Here is a 22,450-nt window from a genome sequence, read left to right as displayed (position 1 = left end):
CCTGCTGAGGAGAGAGCACTTTCAGAGGGCTTTTGGTTGCCCCTGCTCTCCCAATGGAATTCGGACGACAGCAGCGCCGCTGCTGTTGGCATGATCGCTTGCCACACTCCTTGGCGGCCAAAGCTGCCACCTCCTCTTCTAGCCACCATAACTCAGCGATGGCGGGCGGCGTGTCTTTAAAAAGTTCAGAATAATGTTTAGAAATACATATACAATTTAACCTTGTACAAATACTTGTGTTAAAAGGTTTTCAATACGTAAATAAACGTTTCAGCAGTTGCAGTAGCTGCTAGGTTTGCAGGTCCGTGACAGGGACACATATTGTAGTGTCAAGTTTTGACACTACGAACCGCCACCCTTTCGATTTTAGGAAGTTTGCTGCCAAATTAAAATTAATTATTTCCGCAAATTTGTTTAGAAATTGCTTGGGGTTACCGGGCTATATAAAACGCTGGCTTTCTTATGAGCTAGAGAACATATACGCGACAAAAATCGGTTGTCTGTCCCTTTAAAGCCGCTGACACAATGACCAGTATCGTTGGCGCCTGTCGCCCCCATCGAGGAACAAGCTTGCTGGTTACACCCTTTCCCGCGTCGCGCTCATACCGACGGCGTCCCTCTCCAGGAATCGCTCTTTCTTTGCCTTCAGTCGCCCCATCGGCAATTAACTCTTCAATTCGCGAATATCATGGACACCCTAGATGTACCTCGCTTTCTTCTATTTTAAGAAAAATAATTGAATAGGCTGGTTTGAGGAGAGCTGTGACAGTCGTCTTCAAGTTTGCGACATCCAGTTTACACATTGGAGAAAAACAAGTGGCACCCCTCCTCTCTTCCAAGGCGGCTGGTATGGTAGTAGTGCTTAGCCCCCCTCCCCCACCCCCCCCCCCCTTTACTAACGCCACTGTAAGTGCGATCCGATCGCTGGTTAGTTTTTAAGTAGAACCAACAATGAATGCAACGAAGACAATATTGACAAAATAATTAAAAGGCAACCTTTCTTTTTTTTCGCGGCGGTTTGGTGGAAGGGGAAGGGGGAGGAGAGATCGGAATGGACTAAAAGCAGCCGCGTCTTGCAGCGTTGGGTGAAGTGAAATCAAAGCGCTTCGGTAACACTTAAAGCATTAGGATTGTTCACATGAATGTTGAAATAAAGCAAAAGGTTGAACAGAAGTAAATTGACAACGTTAATTTTTAGCATCATCTACTGAAATTGAGTTTTACCCGCTGATGCTCCGCCTCTGTTTAGCGTTCATTTCAGCGCACGGCGACGCAAACACAGGTCTCGAACGTAAAATCATATCAACTGACGAAATTACAATATTAAAGCTCAAATGTTTTAAGGGGATGCCTGGGACATCCCGTACACCGAAATACATGTCTGCACGGAGACGTCCTGCACCGAAACGTCCTGCACCGAAATGTCCGGATCCCACTTTTAAAACGCAGTCAACAAACACATCCAGTGTGAAGACGGGAGTCACACAGCACCTCAGCCAAAATTTGCAGCTCGAAGCCCACCAGGAAACTGAGAAACTTTCTCAAGCGATTTTTCTCTCTTTACCGGTTTTCAAGCGCTCAAATTGCGTCGTTACAGCAATGCAGGAGCTATTGTCCGCCGTCCTTTGAGTTGCAGCAATAAACGCATTCGATAGCCACTTCAGAAAAAAAAAAGCCAAAAAGCAACGCGGAAATGGAAGACGGATCTGCTGCGACGGCAAATCACCCAGGGTCGCTCCGTGCTGGCGACAACTGCAGACGTGAAGGAAAGAGTAAAAACGTTTATCGGAAGTGTTGCAGATTCCCTTTAATCCTGTGTGGAGGTGAGCGTGTGTGCGCGCTTATGGTGTGTGAGCGTTTGTGCAGTATTTTTTTCCCCCTCGATAACACTTTTGTGCCTTTACGGTTTCGTCTTGGTAAGAGAACCGAGTGCTCGCTTTTAGCTTGGCCTGAATGGGCAGACTGCGCAACATATCTTTTTTCCGCCGGCGGAACTCTAACCGCTCACTTTTCTTACTCTTTCCCACGCAACGTTCACGTGGTTCTCACCGCAAACATGAATGTGTCCACTTCCTGTCTCACGTCTTCGACGGTGAAGATGCCCTGGCGGCAGTAGTCAGAGAGCAGATCCAGGAACGCCGGTCGCTTGTTCTCCGTCGTTTCCGGCTCGGTCATTCCCTCGGCAACGGGGTCGCCAAGGCCAGAGGAATCCCGCTCGCCCTCCTCGGTGTGTGCGGGGCCACGCCGGGCTGTGTCGGCTTGCTGGCGCTCCACGACCACCTAGTGGCGCAAGCCGGACAATGAAACCACGCGGAGGGAAAGAGCTGACCGATTACGGACAATTGCTGTAAGCTAGCGGCGCCAGGAAGCTGACACTCAGCCTCGTTTCGCGATACCGCTTTTCTATTTTATTTTCCTCCTGAAGTACTGAGCAGGGATGATGTCATGTTTGGTGAAGTGCCCGATCACAGAGCTGAAATTTTTCTTTTGGCTTCGCCCATACAGTCTTGGGCAGTGACTAGTTCCTTTTTTCAGTGACTTGTTACTGTAACTAGTTACGTTTAGGTTAGAGGAACTTGTAACTAAACGGTGTTACTTTTTTATAGAGTAACTGTAACTGAAACTACCGTTACAGTTACTTCCTGTTTTGCAACGATATCATCCAACAACGACGTGCAGTTATCGGTTTCCGCTTTTCCGGACTTTCTCCTTTTCAATATCCTCTCCATTTTTCCTTTTCCACAACACGGCTTCCCTCGCAGTTTAAGAGAAGTCACTGAGAGGTAGGATTATCTTCCCTGCCGAAGACCGAGGTCAGACGTCGATCTTTAGGGTGATTTCTTAAAATTTTTCCTTCGTTTAAAGTCCAGCGGAAACAAGAAGAAAAAAATAAACTGGAGATTAGAGCTCTGAAAAGAGGAAAACTCTCCGATGCCAATTTCGAGAAACAACTCATCCTAAGATACAATGCTTTGTACATATAAATTCCCGGACACCTGGGATGCAACACCAAAAATTTGGCCGCGTAGCTGCTCACTTCGCTGCAAATGTCGTCGAAAGACCGTGGTTTTCTGCCGGGTCTGCCATATAAATGACGGTACAGGGCTTTTCGGTACGGTCTTTTCGGTACACGCGCGTTTCTGGACACGGGCGTTTCGGTACAAGACATTTCGGTACAGGACATTTCGGTACAGGGCGGTTCGGTACAGTTCGGTTCAGTACAAAAATGAATTTGGGCGAGCGTTCGAGGCAGCAAAATTAGCGGGCATTGTTAACATGGGAGTTGCAAGCACGCAAATCGAACCTGTTTATTACAACTGTTGTTGCTGGTATTTTTGCTTTATTATAGGTCAGTAAAAAGTCATGCGGCGTTGTAAAACAACGGATATGTAGTTGCATAACCATAGCCAGAAAATGTATGGCTCGTTCATTACTTCGTTTCTTTAGTGATCTACCCTGACTAGCATTCACGTTCCAGAAACTGCAATAACAGCTGCGTAATTAAGTGTAACCGCAGGGCCAAAGGAACTTGTGTCTTCCTAACGTAATGAAGATCTTGCAATATTTTGGCATTCCGTATTTGTGGGCGTTGCTTTCTCCAATGCACATACCGCGTCATTATCAATTCATTACTGAAGGCACCTGTTGTACCTTGTCACACGCTTCTGTCCCGGCCTCATCGTCGTTAGCAGTTACTATGCTGGGTTTACTGGGTTTGTGAATTGGTAGTTGAAAAGGCTCTTGTATAATATTCAAAGGATATTTTTTGCCAGGGCTGCTCTCTTGTGATTTTCAGCGTTCTGCCGGATATATACGCATCATAATTTGGTGGGGTTTTATCCCTATCACAGATAAATGGCATCTGCCGCTCCCACCACCAGTATTTCTTGAAGACGATAGTCTATCTTTGGCTCATTAAACGCGGAAATGTTGGTCTCTCTCTATGTCAGTTTGTCTGCCTGTCTGCATGTCCCTCGATTCAGCCGCCCGGCCAAAGTTTATGCAGAGGAGAGCCATTTCTAAATATCTAATTCCGGTGGCAATGTCAACGCTTGTCATCATTGTTGAGCCAAAACAAAACATTCCGCATATCTGAAGGAAAACATGAATACATAACAGGGATTTGCATTGTTCCTTCCAAAAGAATTCCGAGTGAGTAGTCCTTGAGAAGATTATTATCTGTATGCTGCAGAAAACATTTCAGCGTTCTCTGAACGTTATTACACATCATTTTGAAATTTTGATTCACTAACATTGTACACCTGCCGCAGTCCCTGCTAACTACGAAGAATTCGGGATGGAAGAGTGCGGCAATAAAGAGAGAGAGGATAATTTATTGCATGGAAAGAAAACACAGAGAGGTCGGCCTGGTCGTATGGACTCTGAAGGCTGCTACTCTGTGTGAGGGTGGCGAAGGGGGAAAGAGCATAGATTGAGAGGGGGACAGGTATGACGATTATAATAGGCGCCTTCCGTAATGCATTTTTAAAAACGCCTTATTAAGCATTGCGTTATAAACAAAAGCAACGCACACAAATGCAGAATGCCGTGAAATTGCCCTTCACCATTAAGTAAGTTAAAAAAGCACAGGTTCCTTTCCCCGTGCGGTGGCACTCATTTCCGCAGCCATTGCCGTAGGGACTCTGCAAAGTGCGAAAATAAAATAGTTACTCTCACTGAATTTTTTTTAAAAAAGCGATAATAAGTCGTCAGAAACCGAGCGAGGAAACACGGTGATACTGTCACTGATTTGTTATATAAAATACTGGTGATAATAAGTCGCTAAAAAGAATAATGAACAATTAGGTCTTATAAATGCTACACATATCCCAGATAATATTCAACAAATAAACAGAAGTTTTTTGGCAAGGTCGCATGACCAAGCGCTGGCCTAAACTAACGCAGAACTGCGAACAAGAGCATCTGTGATAATTAGGTACGAACTGCGGGCTTGCAACCATCACGTAAACAACGCGCGCAGCCTACAGAGCTCGCCGGAATTCGTCTTTGTACCGAAACACCCGTGTCCCGAAATGTCCGTGTCCCGAAACGCCCGTGTCCCGAAACGCCCTGTACCGAAACGTCCTGTACCGAAAACACCGGAGCCGGTATGAAACGCCGCCACGTACGCGGAGGAAGGGGGGGCATGAACATTGCCACCAGATGTAGCAGTTTGGAAACGTCTTGCCTATTCAAACGTATCGTTAGAGATTCCTTTTAAGTTTTGTTCAGGCCGCAGAATAGAGGGACAGACAGACAGATCGGCTGTCGAAAATTTTCGCGTTTGAGTAGCCCCATCAAGACTTGGTAAAACGAAAAATTATGCGATTTTTTACACCCTTAAAGGGAAGCAAACGCAAAACGAGGACACACAAGAAGGACGTAACCAACAGTATCAGCGCAGTGTCTGTCTGTTGCCTTCTTCTTGTGTGTCACGGTTCTGGGCTGGTTTTCCCTTTATTCAACAAAGACTGTATAGTCTTAAAGGGTGGTGCAAGAAACGAGGCGTACGCGAAGATATTTGGTGCGGCAATGGGCTTATGTGGGCCGCCTATGGTTATCTTCGTCTGGGGTTTTACCACGTGCAATTTTTACAACCCGCATGCCTTCGTACATTTATATAAACAAACTGATTGATTGATTGATTGATTGATTGATTGATTGAATGATTGATTGATTGATTGATTGATTGATTGATTGATTGATTGATTGATTGATTGATTGATTGATTGATTGATTGATTGATTGATTGATTGATTGATTGATTGACTGACTGACTAATTGCGAGGTTTAACGCGCCGACGATCCACGGGCGATGAGGCGTGCCGTAGTGGAGGGCTCCGGATTAATTTTGACTACCTGGTGATCTTTAATGTGCACCGAAATCTCTAACAAGCGGGCGTTCTCGCTTTCCGCCTTTATCAAAAAAGCTGCTGCCGCGGACAGGAATCGGACTCGCGTCTTTAGGCTCAGCAGCACGACGCCTTAGTCACTGAGCCACCGCGGCGGAGTCTATAAATAAACTGTATCATTTAGTTGGTGATCAATTACTTGAGTTTATACAGTAACGGAAAAGTAACGATGTTATTTTTTCACAGTTATTGTAACTGTAACAAGTTACTTTCGGAAACTCCAACTGTAACTGTAACAGAGTTGGATTGTTGCTCAGGTAACGGTAACGTGCCCATGGCTGCCCTCACACTACCACACTTAGGAGGGCACCTACAAATTAGATTGGACCAGTGTCGCGTGCGTACAAAATGATGAACTTGAAGAATAAATCTCGCCGCAGAAAACCGGGAAAATCATTCGCCAACGCTGCGGTATTTTTTACCTTATTGCTCGAATTTAAATCGGATGATTGTGTAAATCTACCGAAGTAGAAGGCGTATATCGTTTGCCTCACAGACGATTCAAAATGTAATGCACAGTGGTGACGTATCTGATGCGACAAAAATTGGAAAATAAAATACAACTATGGTTAAGAAGATGAAACAAATGAAAAGGGGAAAGTGGGACTCAGGATGACGTAAATAAAGGCAGATGAAGTTACCTTGGTGGTGAAGCGGTGCATTCTTCTAGTAACCTTGGCGAATTTAGTTCCTCGAGCCGTAACAGCGTACACGAAGTCCAGCCACATCCACGATTGCAGCACTCGCTTCATAAAGAGCTTGATGGCACTGCGCCCAACCAGGCCGAAGGGACAAAGAATTACGTGTGAAATAGGGCACAGCCATGCAAGTGCGCACCAGGCGAGCTATCATGTAGTGACTTAAGTAGCACTGGTTATTAAAAAGAAAGGATGTACAGGTAAGCGAATAATTGCGCACCGTTCCCGAGACCTTAATTTGGCCCCCTGTAGAGATGAACAAGTAGTTGAGATGAGGTGGAGTTAAGAATTTAACTATAGCTAGGGGTGTAGATGTACAAAGACAAGAGAAGAAAAGAGTCAGCGCCAGTTTTCTGGTTACGACGTCAAGCCAATTTGCTCGTTTTTTTCCCTCCCCCTCTATCGCTACTGACGTTTGTACGACAATAGAACGTTAATGTCCCAATGTTGTTTGCGTCATTATAATACTACTGCTATTATGATTTTGTAAATTTCAAACTGTATCGAATTCACAAAACATCCCATAGTGCCACTTAGCTAACTAGATTACAGAAAATGGTTGATTAGAATCATCTAACGTACTCTCCAAGAGAAGTATGTCGGCAAAGTTTGCATTTCCTCTCATGGAAACAAGTTCTTCCTGACTCCCTCCAGAGTATAAATTTTGTGCTCTCATTGCAACGGCGAGAAAATGCTCAAGAAAACCGCGAGGTGTAATGACAGAACGACTCAACAACTTGTTGAAGCCGATCACATAAAGAATTGTATCAGGCTGTTCAAACCGGTTCTTTCGGGGTTTTCCTAGAAAATAAACTAATTTAGGTTTGACGTCTGAGTCTATTTCGCTTATGGTACAATGTATTTTCTTGCCTTCCCGCAGAAGCACTCGAAGGAGCTTGTATGCGGACGGGGCAGCCCAGTTGATCGCACAAACATCAATAACGCAATCAGCTTATAACAATAGACCAGTGGTTCTCAACCGTGAGTGTGTCGGGGACCCCTTCCGGGCTTGCAAAAGTAATGAGGGACCCAACAATGGACCATGTTGACCCATGTCATAATTTCTATTAATTTGCACTTGCAACTGTAGTCTCCAGCAAACATCAATGGCCGCGTTTTGTGTAGGACGTTTATGCTGATGCGTGTCATTTTGTCAAACAATTTGCCCTTGCAGCTAATAGTCACCCCAACACATACAGGCGGCCTTTTGTGCATCTGGCTTTTCCGCAGAGCTGGCGTGTCGTCCAAAAAGCCAACGTTAAACCATGGGCTATGCTACACTAGCTACGCCAAAAATTAAACGTCATGTTGCGAAGCCATATGTTTGCGTTTCCAACAAGGTCTAGCAAAAAGAAAAAAAATGAAAGGGGGGGGGGGGGGGGGAAGAGTTAAAAAGTTTCGGGGAGGGTTTAGCGGACCCCTGAAATGCCCTCGCGGACCCCTTAGGGTACGCGGACTCCCATTTGAGAACCACTGCAATAGGCAAAAAGCAACTGACAGTGCAATTGAATAACAACACTGTGCCTGGATTATGCGCACAAAAATAATAGAAAAGCACATATATAACGATGTAAACGCATATAAATAACTAAGCAAATTAACGTTATTCGCATACTCTCACCACTTTAATTAAACAGGCTAAGCGAAATTATTATCAAAATGAGATACTCAAAAACGGCACGAATACCCACAAAAATTGGCAAGTAATTAAACAGTTTTTGCATGTGTCTGAAACGACATCCTCTTTATCGAAAATTACTGACGGCAATAATGTTTTAACTAACCCATTCGACATTGCCAATGCGTTTAACCGGTTCTTTTCCAGCAGTGACCAAGAACCACAACTTAATTGTAACTATGGTTCCTCCTGCGTTCAGTCTTTCTTTCTAAGCCCGACAACACCGGAAGAAGTTTTTAAGGTTATAACAAGTTTAAAAAATACAGGCCCCGGATTAGATAATATAGCAGCTTCGAAAATCAAATTGGTTGCTCATCAGTTATCCGGCGTTCTGGCAATGATTGTTAACGATATATTCAAAAGTGGTGTTTTTCCCGAACAGCTTAAAAAAGGGAAAGTTGTCCCTGTTTTTAAGAAGGGGGATTCTACCCTAATGGGTAATTACCGTCCAATAACTATTCTGCCGTTTTTTAGCAAGCTAATTGAAAAACTTATTGTAATCCGCCTAATGAACTACCTCAATAAATTTCAAATTCTAACACCACAACAATTCGGCTTCCGCCAAAATTACTCAACAGAACTTGCCCTAATAGAATTTACCGACGCAATTAAAAAGTTTATTGATAACGGGTCTTGGTGCGGGGCAGTTTTCATAGATTTCACGAAGGCGTTTGATACAATAAACCACTTAATACTTTTTGCGAAACTTGAATCAATTGGAATACGGGGGCCAGCTTTAACACTTATTCGCAGTTATTTGTCTGATAGAACACAGGTTGTCAAAATTTCTGACGCGTTTTCCTGCCCCATTAATATTAATCAAGGCGTTCCCCAGGGATCTATTCTAGGACCGCTTCTTTTCCTAATATACATTAATGACCTCCCGACTTGCCTCAAAACTTCGCACTGTATTCTTTACGCAGACGATACCACGATATTTGCGCACGATAAAGACCTAAACAATCTAATATTAAAACTGAACTCGGAATTGCAAACCATCATCTCATGGTGCGAAAACAACTGTCTGCGCATGAATCCTACCAAAACTAATTTTATGATTTTCCACACCCATAACAAACGGCTTTTCACCACCCCGCAAATAAAACTTGGCGATGTGGCTATTCCTGCATCCTGCACTGCGTCATTTCTTGGTGTTATGCTTGATTCGCAGTTAAAATTTCATGCACACATTAAATCAGTTACAAAGAAATTAGCATTCGGGATACGTGTATTAATTAGAACACGGCATTACTTCCAGCCACATATTCTTCGGTCACTGTATCACGCATTTATTCATAGTCATCTCACTTACTGTTTGTCGTCATGGGGCAATACATACTTCACCCATTTGTCTTGCCTACAACGTCTACAAAATCAAGCAGTTCGTGCATTAACTTTCAGCCACTTCAGGGCCTCGGCTACAGGCATTTATGATAGCCTGAAGGTACTACCTCTGACATGTTCTTTGCAGCTGACATTAGGTCTCCTAATTTACCGTACCCGCCAAAACAGTGTCGTTGCTGGTGCTTTCGCCACATCTTCCCTTACTAATACAAATATTACCCGGTTCTCTGAACAACATAACTTATTACTGCCGAAAGCTAACACCAACTACGGTAAGCAAACTGCCCTTTTTTCAGCCATAGCACTCTGGAATTCTTTGCCGGTATCAATTAAGTCATCGCCTTCTCAACATACTTTTTCCAAGTGTCTGAAAACATACCTACTCGAAATGTACTTAGGTGATTCTTAAAATTGTTTTTTCTGTGTGCCTTTTATCTTTTGGTTGTATACTTCTTTCCGAATTTAACTTCGGATTTTTTGGCGTTTTTTATACCGATGATTGCTTAAATATTTATGGGTTCTTGTACTATCACGTAATCCTGATTTCTTGATGTTCGCTACCTGAATATACATTTTGATTTGCATTCCTTGTTTATTCGTGTAGTATTGTATACTTCCTAATCTTTGCCTCAAAGTCTCGCAAAAATATCAAATGTTATTTAAAGAATTGATTTTCTTCGCCTGACCCTGACATGCTAATGGTTTTTATTACTTCGTGTGCATTTCGTTATGCCATTATATTAACTTTGTCTTGTGTGAATTTTGAGCCAGGAGGTCCCCCTGACAGTTTTTACTTCGGGACCTCCTTCTGTACTAACCTCAATAACGCATTTTGTAAACCAAACATTTATTGAATAAACCTTGAAACCTTGAAGCATAAGAGAGAAGTGAATAACCGCAATAACATGATTTTCATGATTGTCAACCGAGAAGGGAGCACGCACAAAAAGAACAGACATTGCAATACACAACAGTTGAAATAACATTACAGAATGACAATAAACATTACTCTTTGTTTGATTGCACCCGTTCATATTCACGTTTTTTTTTTCAGTTCACTAACTGAAGATACTGTAGAATCTATAAGAAATTTTTTAAAGTAAAAGAATACACAGAAGGCTAGTGTTCTTTTACTATACCCTATGTAAACTGTAGCTCTGATAAGAGATTCTATATGACGGAGGTCCCGAGCTTTTTTTATTTATTTTGTATTCATGTGAAAAAAAATTGTTTTGTCAGCAATGTAGCCACCAGAAGTTTTAGCACTGTCATTATGGAGTCCGGAACAATGGTCCCGGAACAAATGGCTCCGTAACTTATGGTCCCGGAACTAATGGTACCGGAACAAATGGTCCCAACTTAAAAGTAGGAAGAAATGGTCCCACCACTACTACGCCTTAGCGCCTGTATGAAGGAAGGAGGGGGGTCAGTGTATTTATATTTATGCTTGTATTTGTGCACACTGTATTTTGCATCTGTTCGTACACAGTATATTTGCTAATGCTGAATTTGCTTGAGCTCAATGCTGTATACAAACTTTTTTTTTGTCGCACGTGTACGATCTCCCGTGCTTGCTTTGTTCATATTTTTTGTGTTATTCCGAGTGCCAGGCAAACCAGTGGTGAACCTTTCAATCAAAAATCTGCGTGTACTGGGGCGCCCTCAGCTGGTGTTTAAAGTGAATACAATAACGGGCTACCGTAATTTTCTTCGTGAATGCAGTTTTCTTATGAAGTGGAGAAAGAGAGGGTGGCAGGGTGGCATGAATTTTTCGCCTTTGCAACATGAACCGCAAGTACGATTTTGTTAATGCTTGAGGAGTGAGTCCGACTTCATCCAGTGCGTTGAGCCTATTAACATTGACGGTATTATTTAGGTTATGTAAAGTATCAAAAATGTGAGTGGGACGGTACTGTTGACCGCCAGTCAACATAGAGCTGTACTGGTGCATTGCGCTCGCCGTTTTGTCGCTATTTCAAAAGGGAACTTTACTCGATGAGGGTTTATTGGGTTGGCTAAGCTGAGTTGCTGTGCTCACCACCTGAAATGCTTCGATATCTGCAGTTCGAATCAAGCGAAGCAACACTAATCAAGATTTTGCACCTCGATAATTTTACAACTTGCAGTTTAGAAACTCGTTTTTCTCCGGAAATAGGCAACACTTTGCTGGCGGGCGGCATCTCCTCAAAAGCCAAAGCCGAACGTTTAGAGCGGTCTTCGCACGGCTGACACCTCACAGTGTCGTCGCTTTCCCGCCCTGCCTTTGTCGCCGCGCGCGCTGGCACAGTGAGGGAGTCGTGGCTAATCCCTTCCCAGACGCCGCCGACCACCGGACTACCGAAAAGAGCTCCTTCAACCCGAGGCGAATTCCTAAGGCGAATGACCATCAACGAATAGCGCCGACGCCGGCTTCGCAAATCGTCAAAAACTAGAGACGGCACCCTTTTGCTTCCCGTCAGCTCGTCACCGAACGACCGTACTCAGCACCCCAGTCGTTTTCCACACAAAAGAGGAAGGAGCACAAAGCATGCACTCCGCGACCCCCAACTTCGCGTCTTTGCGGCTGCATGAAAGGAACTGAGCGTGACAGCTAGAAGCGGAGGCGACGCCAATACATGAGCCACCGGCGGCTTTCATTAATTAAATGAGAAGCAGGAAATTAACAGTGCTGACCGTCGCGACAGCCTGGCTTGACCAGCGGCTCAGCAGATGCTTGCTATCAGACCAGACGTCCGCATGTCTCGACACTGTGCCTGTCACCCCCCTCGCTTAAGGGTGATTTCTTCTTCGTCCGGCAAGTCGGACACGACATGTCGGGTACGACTTGTCGGTCCGACACGCGAGTTTGTGTCGGGCGGCCGTTTTCTTTTGCGTTCGGGAGCAGGACCCCGACAGCAGTGTCGGGCCAAACACGTCACTTGAATCGAATATTGTGATTGGTTCGTCCGACCTTATACTACTTTTTGTTTACGCTCAAACAGCTATTGCGGTAATTTGAGAAAATTTGAGTTCATTTCCCTCAACATGGCGCGAATGTTGATCTCGCTAGACTTATCAGCCAGCAGCCGTAACGTTTATGTAGACGGAAGCGCGTTGGAGAGCTTCCCATAAACCGGTGCATGCCCGGCGATGCTGCAGCTCGGCTCGGGCAGGGTCACTCTGGCTCGGGTTATGAAGCGGCGCAAAATATATTCTTCCCGCTTTTCCGAATCTCATGCGGCAAGACTGTTCTTTGAAGCATACCCGCTCTCCCAGCGATGTAACATGCGTCCACGTACGTAGCAGCGCTCTATGATTATGCAGAAACAAGCTCTCAATCGTTCAGCGCATCGCATTCTGCATGATACGGTGCGCACAGGCTGTCTATTTGCGTCGTTGCGGCAAATGTTAGCGCTTCTTTCGTCAACTGCAATGAGCGCTGGTATTTTAAATTCTGCGACGCAGGGTACAAAATTTTGGTATGGGAATATCGGCAGCATAGTTGTTACCTTAACATCATGTCCGCATCTCTTAAACACATATTTACGTACTCATTTTGCGATTACGCGCCTGTGGAACTACGGCAGCCAGCTATCGTATTCAGTAACTCGCAAAAACCGGAATAGTTCCACCGACCGGCGCCACGGTGTTTTCTTTTCTTCTTTTTTTAATGGCGATGCCGGCTTTGATCTTTGTGTTCTACGACGAGATTACCTTTTCTGGACGACTGTACGAAGGCTCCCATCCAGGTCAACAGTTTTACTTAGTAAATAGCTACCACAGAAAACACAGCTAGGCACATTTAACGCTTTGCTGCATGTTTCAAGTACATTTGTTTACAGTTAATTATGCTGATTCCGACACTACAGATTTTGTTTGCAAATTAGCACAGGCTTGGAACCCGGTCCGGGGTTTGTAAAAATAGGCGTCCATACACGTCTGCATATGGTGGCCATATACCAGAACGCATGAGCAATTCATACAGCAGAATGGAAGTTTTTTTTTTTTTAATCCCTCACAGGAGCAGGCCAGTCCCACCACCTGCACTTACTAGGGGGTACCAGCCGTCTGGCCAAATTAATTTCAAAAAATTAATTCACATACTGCCTCCCACCTTTCCCGCTCCTTTCTTGCAGCCTGCGTTACTGCTTGTTCATCGGATTGGAGTGAATAGCTGATCACTTTCCTCCTACTTCTAATGGTCCCCATGGTAGTGCCCTTGGTCTTTTCTTTAAATTTTCTGTAATGAATTATTTCCATTGTAAATGAGCCTAGACAGATTTCGCTATATACTGGCAATTTCACTATTTCTTATAATATCCCCTCCTGGAGTCATGTGTGGGCTACGGGGTTAAAACCGGATGACTGCAGTCTCCCTTCATATCATCAACAAAAAAGAATCCACTCACACTTTTTTACCCTTTTTCAGGAAAACTTGCCCGAAGCTCAGAAATGTACTCGTCTAGCTATTGTATAAACTAGCAACTTGAGCTGAAGTCACATATAAAAACCAATGTTTCCTCATCTTGTCATGAAGTCGGTTTTATAAAGCATAAACTCGCCGATACTCCAGCAAAAGTTAGATAACTTTTGTACCCTACTTTCATTTGATAGAAACTTCAGTATGCCTGCACAGTCTCAGACCCCTAGAGGAAATAATATCGAATTGGTTGAAAAGGCTCTAAGAAAGGCTGTTGACGTTATTTATTCTAAATATAATTCCACAAATTCTCTTTGTGAGATCATATAAGCTTATGGGATTCAAATATTAGTCAAGGAGAAAGTTTTTGCATTTTACATTTCTTCACTGTTCAGAATTCTAACTATCGTCACACGGATTCTGTTAATGAGCTCATGCAAACTGGTGCGATTGAAGCACTAGGGAAAAAAGAAGTCTTAATGCCTTAAATTTTTTGCTGTTGTTATGCTACAAACTTGGCCTAGATACAAGACCATGACATACTTCAAAATAATATTCATCATTACCATTTTCATTCTTTCACCCGTTCTACTATCCGGTAGAAATTTTTTTTTCCCACATGTATTATCGACTGGAAAAATACACCTGAACATATGGCTTGATTAATTTGAATACATAGAAGCAAATGTTTAGTTTATTTTAAACTTTTGTTCTTTCTCATTGCTGCCACATGTAGTATCCTGAACTGCTGGTATCTATGATCTTGTTCACACCTTTATGCCCCTCCTTCTTGGGCCTCTGGTTCGCAGTATGCACTTCAATAAAAATTTAAAAAATTAGTGACAAGGGCAGCTGGAGGTGCTGAAGAAAAATTGGCCTCACAATAATTGCAGAAGACTCACGGCAGAACACGACGTGTATACCCCACACAAAATAAAACTCGCCGATCAAATTTTATTTCAAAACAAGACAGCTATGTACAAAAACAGATAGGCCCCAGAGATTTATAGATACATGAATTAATAAGCCTTAGTTATAAACAAAACTGGCTACATTTTGTTAAGAGCAGTGATGCCTCAATGAGTTACCAAGATCTAGTTCATTTCCGTAATTTCTACTTATAACGCGGTCTTCTGTTTTGAAATGAAGCCTCTTTCGGCCAAAGTTAGGCAAGTAAAGGCACCACAAAAAGAGTTCCTTTGTTTAATGCTACCAAATGTACTAAGTATTACAGACTTGAAACACGCAAGGTTAAGTGAACAACACTACATACAACAATAAGTTAAGTTTATGCAGACCTGAAAAAAAAAAGATCAGCACTAGATGACGCTAATCTGAAGCACGGTTTATTGACATTTTATCGATAGGCACACAACTCGTAATGATCAAGTAGTCCCATGCATGTTGAACCCTTTCATTTTGCACCATTCATATTTTTCTTCTCCTGGTTCCTTAAATATAAATTGATACTTAAGCATCATCACATACTCTATGTTCTTGCAATCAGTAAAAATTCTATGCACTAAACATCAATAAAATGGCTTAGAGAGAGAGAGAATAACTTTAATGGAGACCAGCGATGCTAGCCGAGCCGTCGGGCTGGCTTAATACGCTAAATGAGAGAAGAAAAAAAAAACGTGAAGATGAAAAGATGTCTTTTGATGCGGCCAAAATTTTCAATCACAAAACTTTGTCCAGTTATGTGCTCCGAAGAAACTCCAAAAGAGCTTTGATTGCACGTGCAGCCTGACTGGGACCCGACCATAAAGGAAAAAGCAAAAATGCTCATGTCGAGATTTTGGCATATTTTAAAGATATTCAGGAGGTCAAAATTAATACAGAGTACTTTAATACGGCGCGCCTCATAGTCCAAGTGTAGCTTTGGTGCATTAAACCCCACAATCAATCAAATCAATGTAACCAGTTGAGAGGTAGAAAACACAGTTCATTTGCAGCGCCTTGCTTTATCTTTTTGCAAAAACACATGCCCGCTGCCAATAAAGCTGCCAGTTACTATAATGCCAATACCATCAAAGTACTCCTCATAAAATCAAACGATCTTACAATCACAGCTAAAACAGTCAGCTTCCGTCCGTTCTAGTGCCCTTTTCCACTTCTCCCTACGCTTGGCGCCAGACAGAAGACAACAGTGCTACACCCTTTCATTTGTGCCTCTGCACCTAGAATGGCAGGTCGACACACAGCCCAATCTAGGCATTCTCGAGCTCAGAACACCTGTTGGTTACTTTATGCACAAAACGCCAGCACATGAGCTTAGTGGAACAGGGATGGTGTAGTGGAAGAACCACGTAAGGCAGACGGAGGCCATTGCTGCATGAAATGGGGCTGAAAGCTGTAATTGCGCGGGAGCCTTCCAGATGATGATAGTGATGTTAGATAAATGATTTGAGAAATGAATACTGAAGACATTAGCTCCACAAATGGCGTTGCTTGCTGCGTCAGATAGGGTGAACACAGTAAATAAATAAAAAAAAATCTGGAAAGAGTACGTAGAAACAATGAATAAGAGGGAGAATGAAATAAATCAGGAACATTTGAAAAAATGGCAGTAGTAGGATAACAGATCTCAGGATCTCAAAGTTATAGAACGTCGACCAATCTAGAGCCTTTCTCCGTAGCGCAGTGTCAGCATGACTGCTACAGTTCACAAAAGTGATTCAGTTCTGAAAAGTTTTTTCGTAGCAATCGCACAAGAGTTCTTTTCGCTGTTTCGTGTTGGGTTGCATGCTGCGTGCAGTAGCACAAGAGATGACACATGTTCTCTTTCATAGAGTAAGGGCGTTCTGTATTCTGCAGCACGTCCAGCCTCTGTATAAGCGTTTTGGAAGAGGGTGTTCACTTTGTGGAGTGATTTTTTTAGTTTATTTTCTGATCTTCTGCTGTTGAATGAAGCTAGACGCTCAAGCAGGTGGACAAAAGGCTGAAAGTTGGTACACATAAAAACTGAGTGGAAGAAAAATGAGAAGTGAGCAAATGGTGTGTTAAAGCCTGGAAAACCTTGATGTCATTAGCGATGGTCTTAACCGCCACCGCCTTTGACACTTCTGAAACCTCTACCAGTTGGTATACCCTTGTTCATTTATTTTTAAGTGTGATAGTATGACCGCGTGTTAAGCTTTTTTGCACAACTTCAGCGTAATGCAAAAAGCCAACAAAAGAGGGCCAGCCATGCAGTGAAGCTAGAAAGTTTGAATGTTATGCGGCAGAGCCAACTTTTACTGCTCAATTATTCCCAAATTTTCAATATACGAAAACATTCAGCACTTTGAATGATAAAAGTGCGCTGCAAATCGAATAGCAAACAGCATTCGCAAAGTGTTTGAAATTTCAGAAATTTTCATGCCTCTATTGTATTTTTCTGTGTTTTGCGGGACCATCAAACAAATGGATGGACATTAGAAGAAGGCGCTTCCTTGGAAGCAAATGTCACTATACCACTTGATAAGGCACTTTCTAAACTCCCCAGAATTGTGTCAGGACTACCGACGCTGTGATCAGAAACTACGACCAGCTAGGGATAGCAAAACTTACGGACAGTACGAGTGAAGCTGATGCCGTTTACTACGTGCTGCACTAGGCTGTTGCACGTTACAATCACAAGCTTCAGGTGGTTTTTGACGCCTCATCGCACAGTAACTCACCGAAATATTTCAACAACTTTGAAAGCGGACTGAACCTGACCTCCGATTTAGTCAGTCTATCGGCGTATGCAATGGGCTTTTGAATGCGTGGTGGTGCTATTTGCTTAGCTGCACCGATGCCATCTGCACGGTTACATTTTGCCGCATGGGCCGCGGCGTTCCTGATGTGAAATGTGGTTCGCAGTGTGGTGTTGGTAAGAACGTTCATGTGGACAGCGTTTTTTTTTTCGAGCGATTTGTGGGTTTGCGAATGCCTTGTTACAAGTAGTAGTCAGCATTGTTTTTTCGTCGAAATTCCATACTGCGCTGTGCACGCTTGCTACAACCGAAGATCCGAAGCAGGCCGCATGACAAAAGCAAGCGTGTCGCTCTTTTTTTTTTTTTTAAAGCAAAGCTTTTTACCTCTACCCCCTAAGGGTTCTTCCGCGACCATTGGTGTCACCAGAAAACTCCCGCGAACAAATAAAATAATTTACTAGCACCGCCGGGAATCGAACCTGGAACGAACAGACTAACAAAACGAGAGCCCGTTGTCTTACCGATTTAGCTACGAGCCCAGGCGAAGACGGGGAAGACAGGTGGTGTACTCACCAAGCACATCTATGGGTTTACCCCCTGCGTTCTCGCTGAATGCCACGTAAAAGCGTCAAGCGACCACTCAATCCCGTCTAGCGGCCCTGTGCACATCTTGCTCATGTGCTAAGAGTTACAAATATTAAAGGAAGCTCACACCAAGGCAAGGCATCTCACTTCTAGTACGCCAATGTGCTAAAGCCTGTGGCCTCCAGTGTTCACGTAAAAAATCACAGCTCCTTTTCGTCCGCCCTCACGCCAAATGAAGGAATACATGCAAATACTCCTTGATGGCCAGGCCATCACTCCAAGCCCCAGCATCAAGATCCTGGGCCTACATCTTGAGGCTAACACCAACAGTGACGTCTCCTTGCAGCGCCCCAAAACAGCATTAATCAAATCATACACATGATCAGGCGAGTTGCCACCAAGAAGCGAGGCCTAAAGAAATCCGGTACCTTTCGATTAATTGAAGCTTTTGTCCTCTTGAGAACCACTTACGTCAACCCCCTGTCTTCTTCTCGACAAAACAGACATATAGATGCTTTATACAATGATTAGAAAGGCCGAGCAGGCCATTGGTCTTCTCATGCGTGCGTTCACACAGAGGCTGCTTAGCACGGGGCTCCACAACACGGTGGAAGAGCTGATAGAAGGCCATCTTTCTAACCAGAAGGTCCGACTCAGAGCTGTGGTGGGTAACCGCATGCTTCACCAGATTGGCTGGGCAGCCCGGAATGTCACTCCGCTTGACGTACTCCCAGACTCTTGGCGAGTAAAACTAAAGATGCTCCCTTTGCTTAGAAATATGAGCCCCTCACATGACGAGGGTCACCGAAAAGCACGGGCTCAAGCGGTAAACACCACCCTCGGTGGGGAACATGCAGTTATCTACAGAGACGCCTCCAAACATCGAGGGCAGCAATACGCCATCATCGTGGCTACCTCCAGAACCAACCTCCTTGCGTTTACCTCGCTTAGGACCCAACAAATGACGACAGCAGAAGAGGCAGCCATCACCTTGGCTCTCACTCAACCAGGGGTTCGGAGGGTAGTCACAGATTCCCAGCAAGCCTACTGGAATTACCAGTCGGGTTGGATGTCCTTACCTGCACTGCGCGTGCTAAAAAACCACTCCCCAAACGGTTCCATTCAGCTCATCTGGATAACCCCTCACGCTTCAATGGAGGGAAACAAATACGCCCACCCAAGAAGCCTGCGCCTTTACCTCCCGTGCTATGGAGCTGCACGAGGACAGTCACCCGCTTGTCACGTTCAGGGAGATAACCCAGCATTATCGCCTTCTGAGGCAGACCATACCTTCGCTTTAAACTGACCTTTCCAGAGAACAACAAACTACCCTACGGCTCATACAATCCGGGCTCCTTCCCACAGCCTACGCGTTTTCACTTATTGCATCCGACTCCCTACGACGATTAATGTAAATTTTGCTCAGAAGTAGGAACACTCCGCCCCGTAATCGGGGTGTGCGACTTTAGCCCTGAGCACCCTCCTCTCTTTCCGTCAACTACCCAACAAGAGCAACGGGAGATGCTGCTGTCCAGGCCCTCTCTACCTACCCAGCTTCAGCGGGTGGACAGAACACAGGCCACGCGGACTGCATATGGGCCCCACAAAAGAAGGTATCACTCCCCAGGGCTGCACTCTGTGCCGTTCAGATATCTGAACAAAAGTATTTCTTCCTTCTCCTCCTCCTTCTCTGCCGCAAATCTTGTCGCCTCCGTCCGCGGCGCAGAGACGGAGAAGTTAGATCGTGTAAAACCGGGTTTGAGCTTACTTTAATACTATAAAAAAAGTTTCCACTCTTTCGCTGCACCAATACAACTCAACCAAACACCGTTCATGCATCATGCATTGATTTAACCTTACCAAGAATATCTCTTTGAAGTAATAAATGGTGTGGTTAAGTGCATTTCACTTCTCTCTAGTTTTACTATTTGTAGAGCGATGTGAGTGAATTTAAGTGACGTCGCATGGGTAATCGTTATTGCTGCCGTTTACAGCTTTGCTTTCCAATCACATTCACGGGGTGGATTGGCGCGATTTTGTTTTTTTTTTTTTGCTGCTTCGGAGCCTAGGATAGAGCAGTGCTTGACGACATTCCGCCTTCATGCGATGAATTTACAATGAAGTTATCGATAATGGGACTAATCAGTACTGAATCTGTTGCACCCGTTTCGTTTCAAGTGGAAACGACGGGCCTTGAAGCTTTCACCTCACACTTTGTCACATGCTTGAAACATTGCGCAGTGGTCTCTGCACCAATGTCCCCACCTGTCTAACCGTTGGACAGGCGCTGATAACGTAGTCCGCTTTGCACTATTTCCATGTGATCCCCATGCATTGATTTTCTTATTTTTGGGTTGCTTCAAAGGACCGTGTCTCGAGTTAGGAAAATTTTTCCACCCAAAGCTGCAACGATATTTGATATGGTGGCGGCGTGCGGGACGAGGCACTGGCTTTACCGAGCCACCCAGGCATGCTGCGCGCTTCTTGGGGAGTGCGAGAGACGGAGAGGTGCTCTGGCAACAGTGTTCTGGTGTGTTGAACGTATGACTGTCATCTACCTAAGCTCCCAATGACGGTGAGCAATTACGTAGAGGTTCTGGGTGGAAGCAATCACGACATATGTATATAAAATTAGGTGCAGGCACGTCGACAAAGATTCGAGCGATAATTTTCAAGTGCTTTTTTTTATGTAGACGAGGTGGAAATTATAAGCAAAACAAGATTATGGAACACGCTTTGAATACTGCAAAAACAGCGCTGAGACAAGCGATAAACCATACTGCTCTAGTTTGTCAATCCATAAGTCTTCATCTCTGCGGTGTTTTTGAAGTAGTCAAAATGTATAGCCAACGTCAAGCTTTAGTGCATAAGCACAGAACGCGCTTGGTCATTAAAGAGCACTCGAAGACGACGAAAGAGTTGGATGCCCACAATTACCTGAAAAAAAGTTGCATTTCATCTACACGTATTCACCTAAAACACTGGAAGTAGACAAGGCTGCGGCTGGATGCACAGTCGGGTTAGCTTCATTGATAAAGTATGCCGGCTACCTTAACACATCGTGTTACAAGCATGTGCAAGGTATGAGGTGAAAGCATTGACGGCCGTCGTCTCCACCTGAAATAAAATGGGCACGCCTGATTCGGTACTGATTAAACCCATCATCGATAGCTTCTTTGCGAATTCGTTGCATGAAGTCAGATCATCTTCAAGCACTGCTCTAGCTACCGCTTCAAAACAGAAAAAAAAGCTAAATGCTTGCTTTTGTTGTGCGGCCTGCTTTCGGATCTGTGGTTCCGGAAGTATGAACAGCACAGTCCGAAATTTCGAAACAAAAACAATGCTTACTAACTCCTTGTGACAAGGCATTCGCAAACCCACGAATCACGCAGAAAAAAACACTGCCCATGCGAACGTTCTTACCAACACCACGCCGCAAACCACGTTTTGCATCGGGAAACATGCTGCCTGCACAGCAGAATGGAACCGTGGATATGGTGTCGGGGCCGTCGTGTAGGTAGCATTGCTGCATGGTCAAAAGCCCAGTGCATACACCCTATTGCTGAACTCCCGAAGACACCAAGTGGCGCAAGGGTCGGATATCAAACAAACATTTTTAAAGGTTGGCATAAAACCGGTGGGCAAAGATGCATTGCGTTTCCTGTGGTTTCAAGCAATACCAAAACCGGGTGTACCACTTTCACCAGTTTTGACTTGCTGTATGACCCGCATTACTTTCAGAGTGATGGCTAACCCATTTCTACTTTCCGAAATGCTTCAACACCACTTAAACAAAGAGCAGTACCCTCAAACTGTGAGACATACACGGATGACGTGCTCACAGGAGCTGGAAGCGAGAAAGCTGCCGTGAAGCTGTACAAAAATGCAACTGAAATGTTTGAAGCAGTAAAATGCTACGCCAGTGATTTCAACGTGACTCCCGGGCTACCATGCATCTCTGTTATTTGTCGGGTGTGCTGAAGGTTTTGCAACGTACGTGGGACCCGTGCGCCGACCCCTTAACATTCTCTCCATGTATCGATTGTATTCATGGCATAGAACCATTCACAAATTGGCCCGTGATACAAACAATGGCGTGGATATGTGACCCACTAGGGCGCAACGTGAAACCTTGGAAGTGTTGGTAAGCATGT

General features: G+C 44.3%; 1 protein-coding gene across 1 annotated transcript in view; it reads right to left on the bottom strand.

Moving 5' to 3' along the window:
- Positions 1-22,450, bottom strand: part of LOC144172688 (cytochrome P450 4C1-like) — a 296,669-nt gene that overhangs the window by 90,412 nt on the left and 183,807 nt on the right. The window contains exons 6-7 of the mRNA XM_077701321.1: positions 6,554-6,680; positions 2,050-2,280 (exon numbers count right to left, since the gene is read on the bottom strand). Of these exons, the coding sequence (XP_077557447.1) occupies positions 2,050-2,280; positions 6,554-6,680 (358 nt within the window). The remainder of the gene's footprint in view (positions 1-2,049; positions 2,281-6,553; positions 6,681-22,450) is intronic.

The sequence above is a fragment of the Haemaphysalis longicornis genome, unplaced genomic scaffold (genome assembly GCF_048455015.1).
Source record: "Haemaphysalis longicornis isolate Haplotype H1 unplaced genomic scaffold, Haemaphysalis longicornis Haplotype H1 scaffold_25, whole genome shotgun sequence".
Taxonomy (NCBI): domain Eukaryota; kingdom Metazoa; phylum Arthropoda; class Arachnida; order Ixodida; family Ixodidae; genus Haemaphysalis; species Haemaphysalis longicornis.
This window is presented reverse-complemented; position numbering and strand designations above follow the sequence as displayed.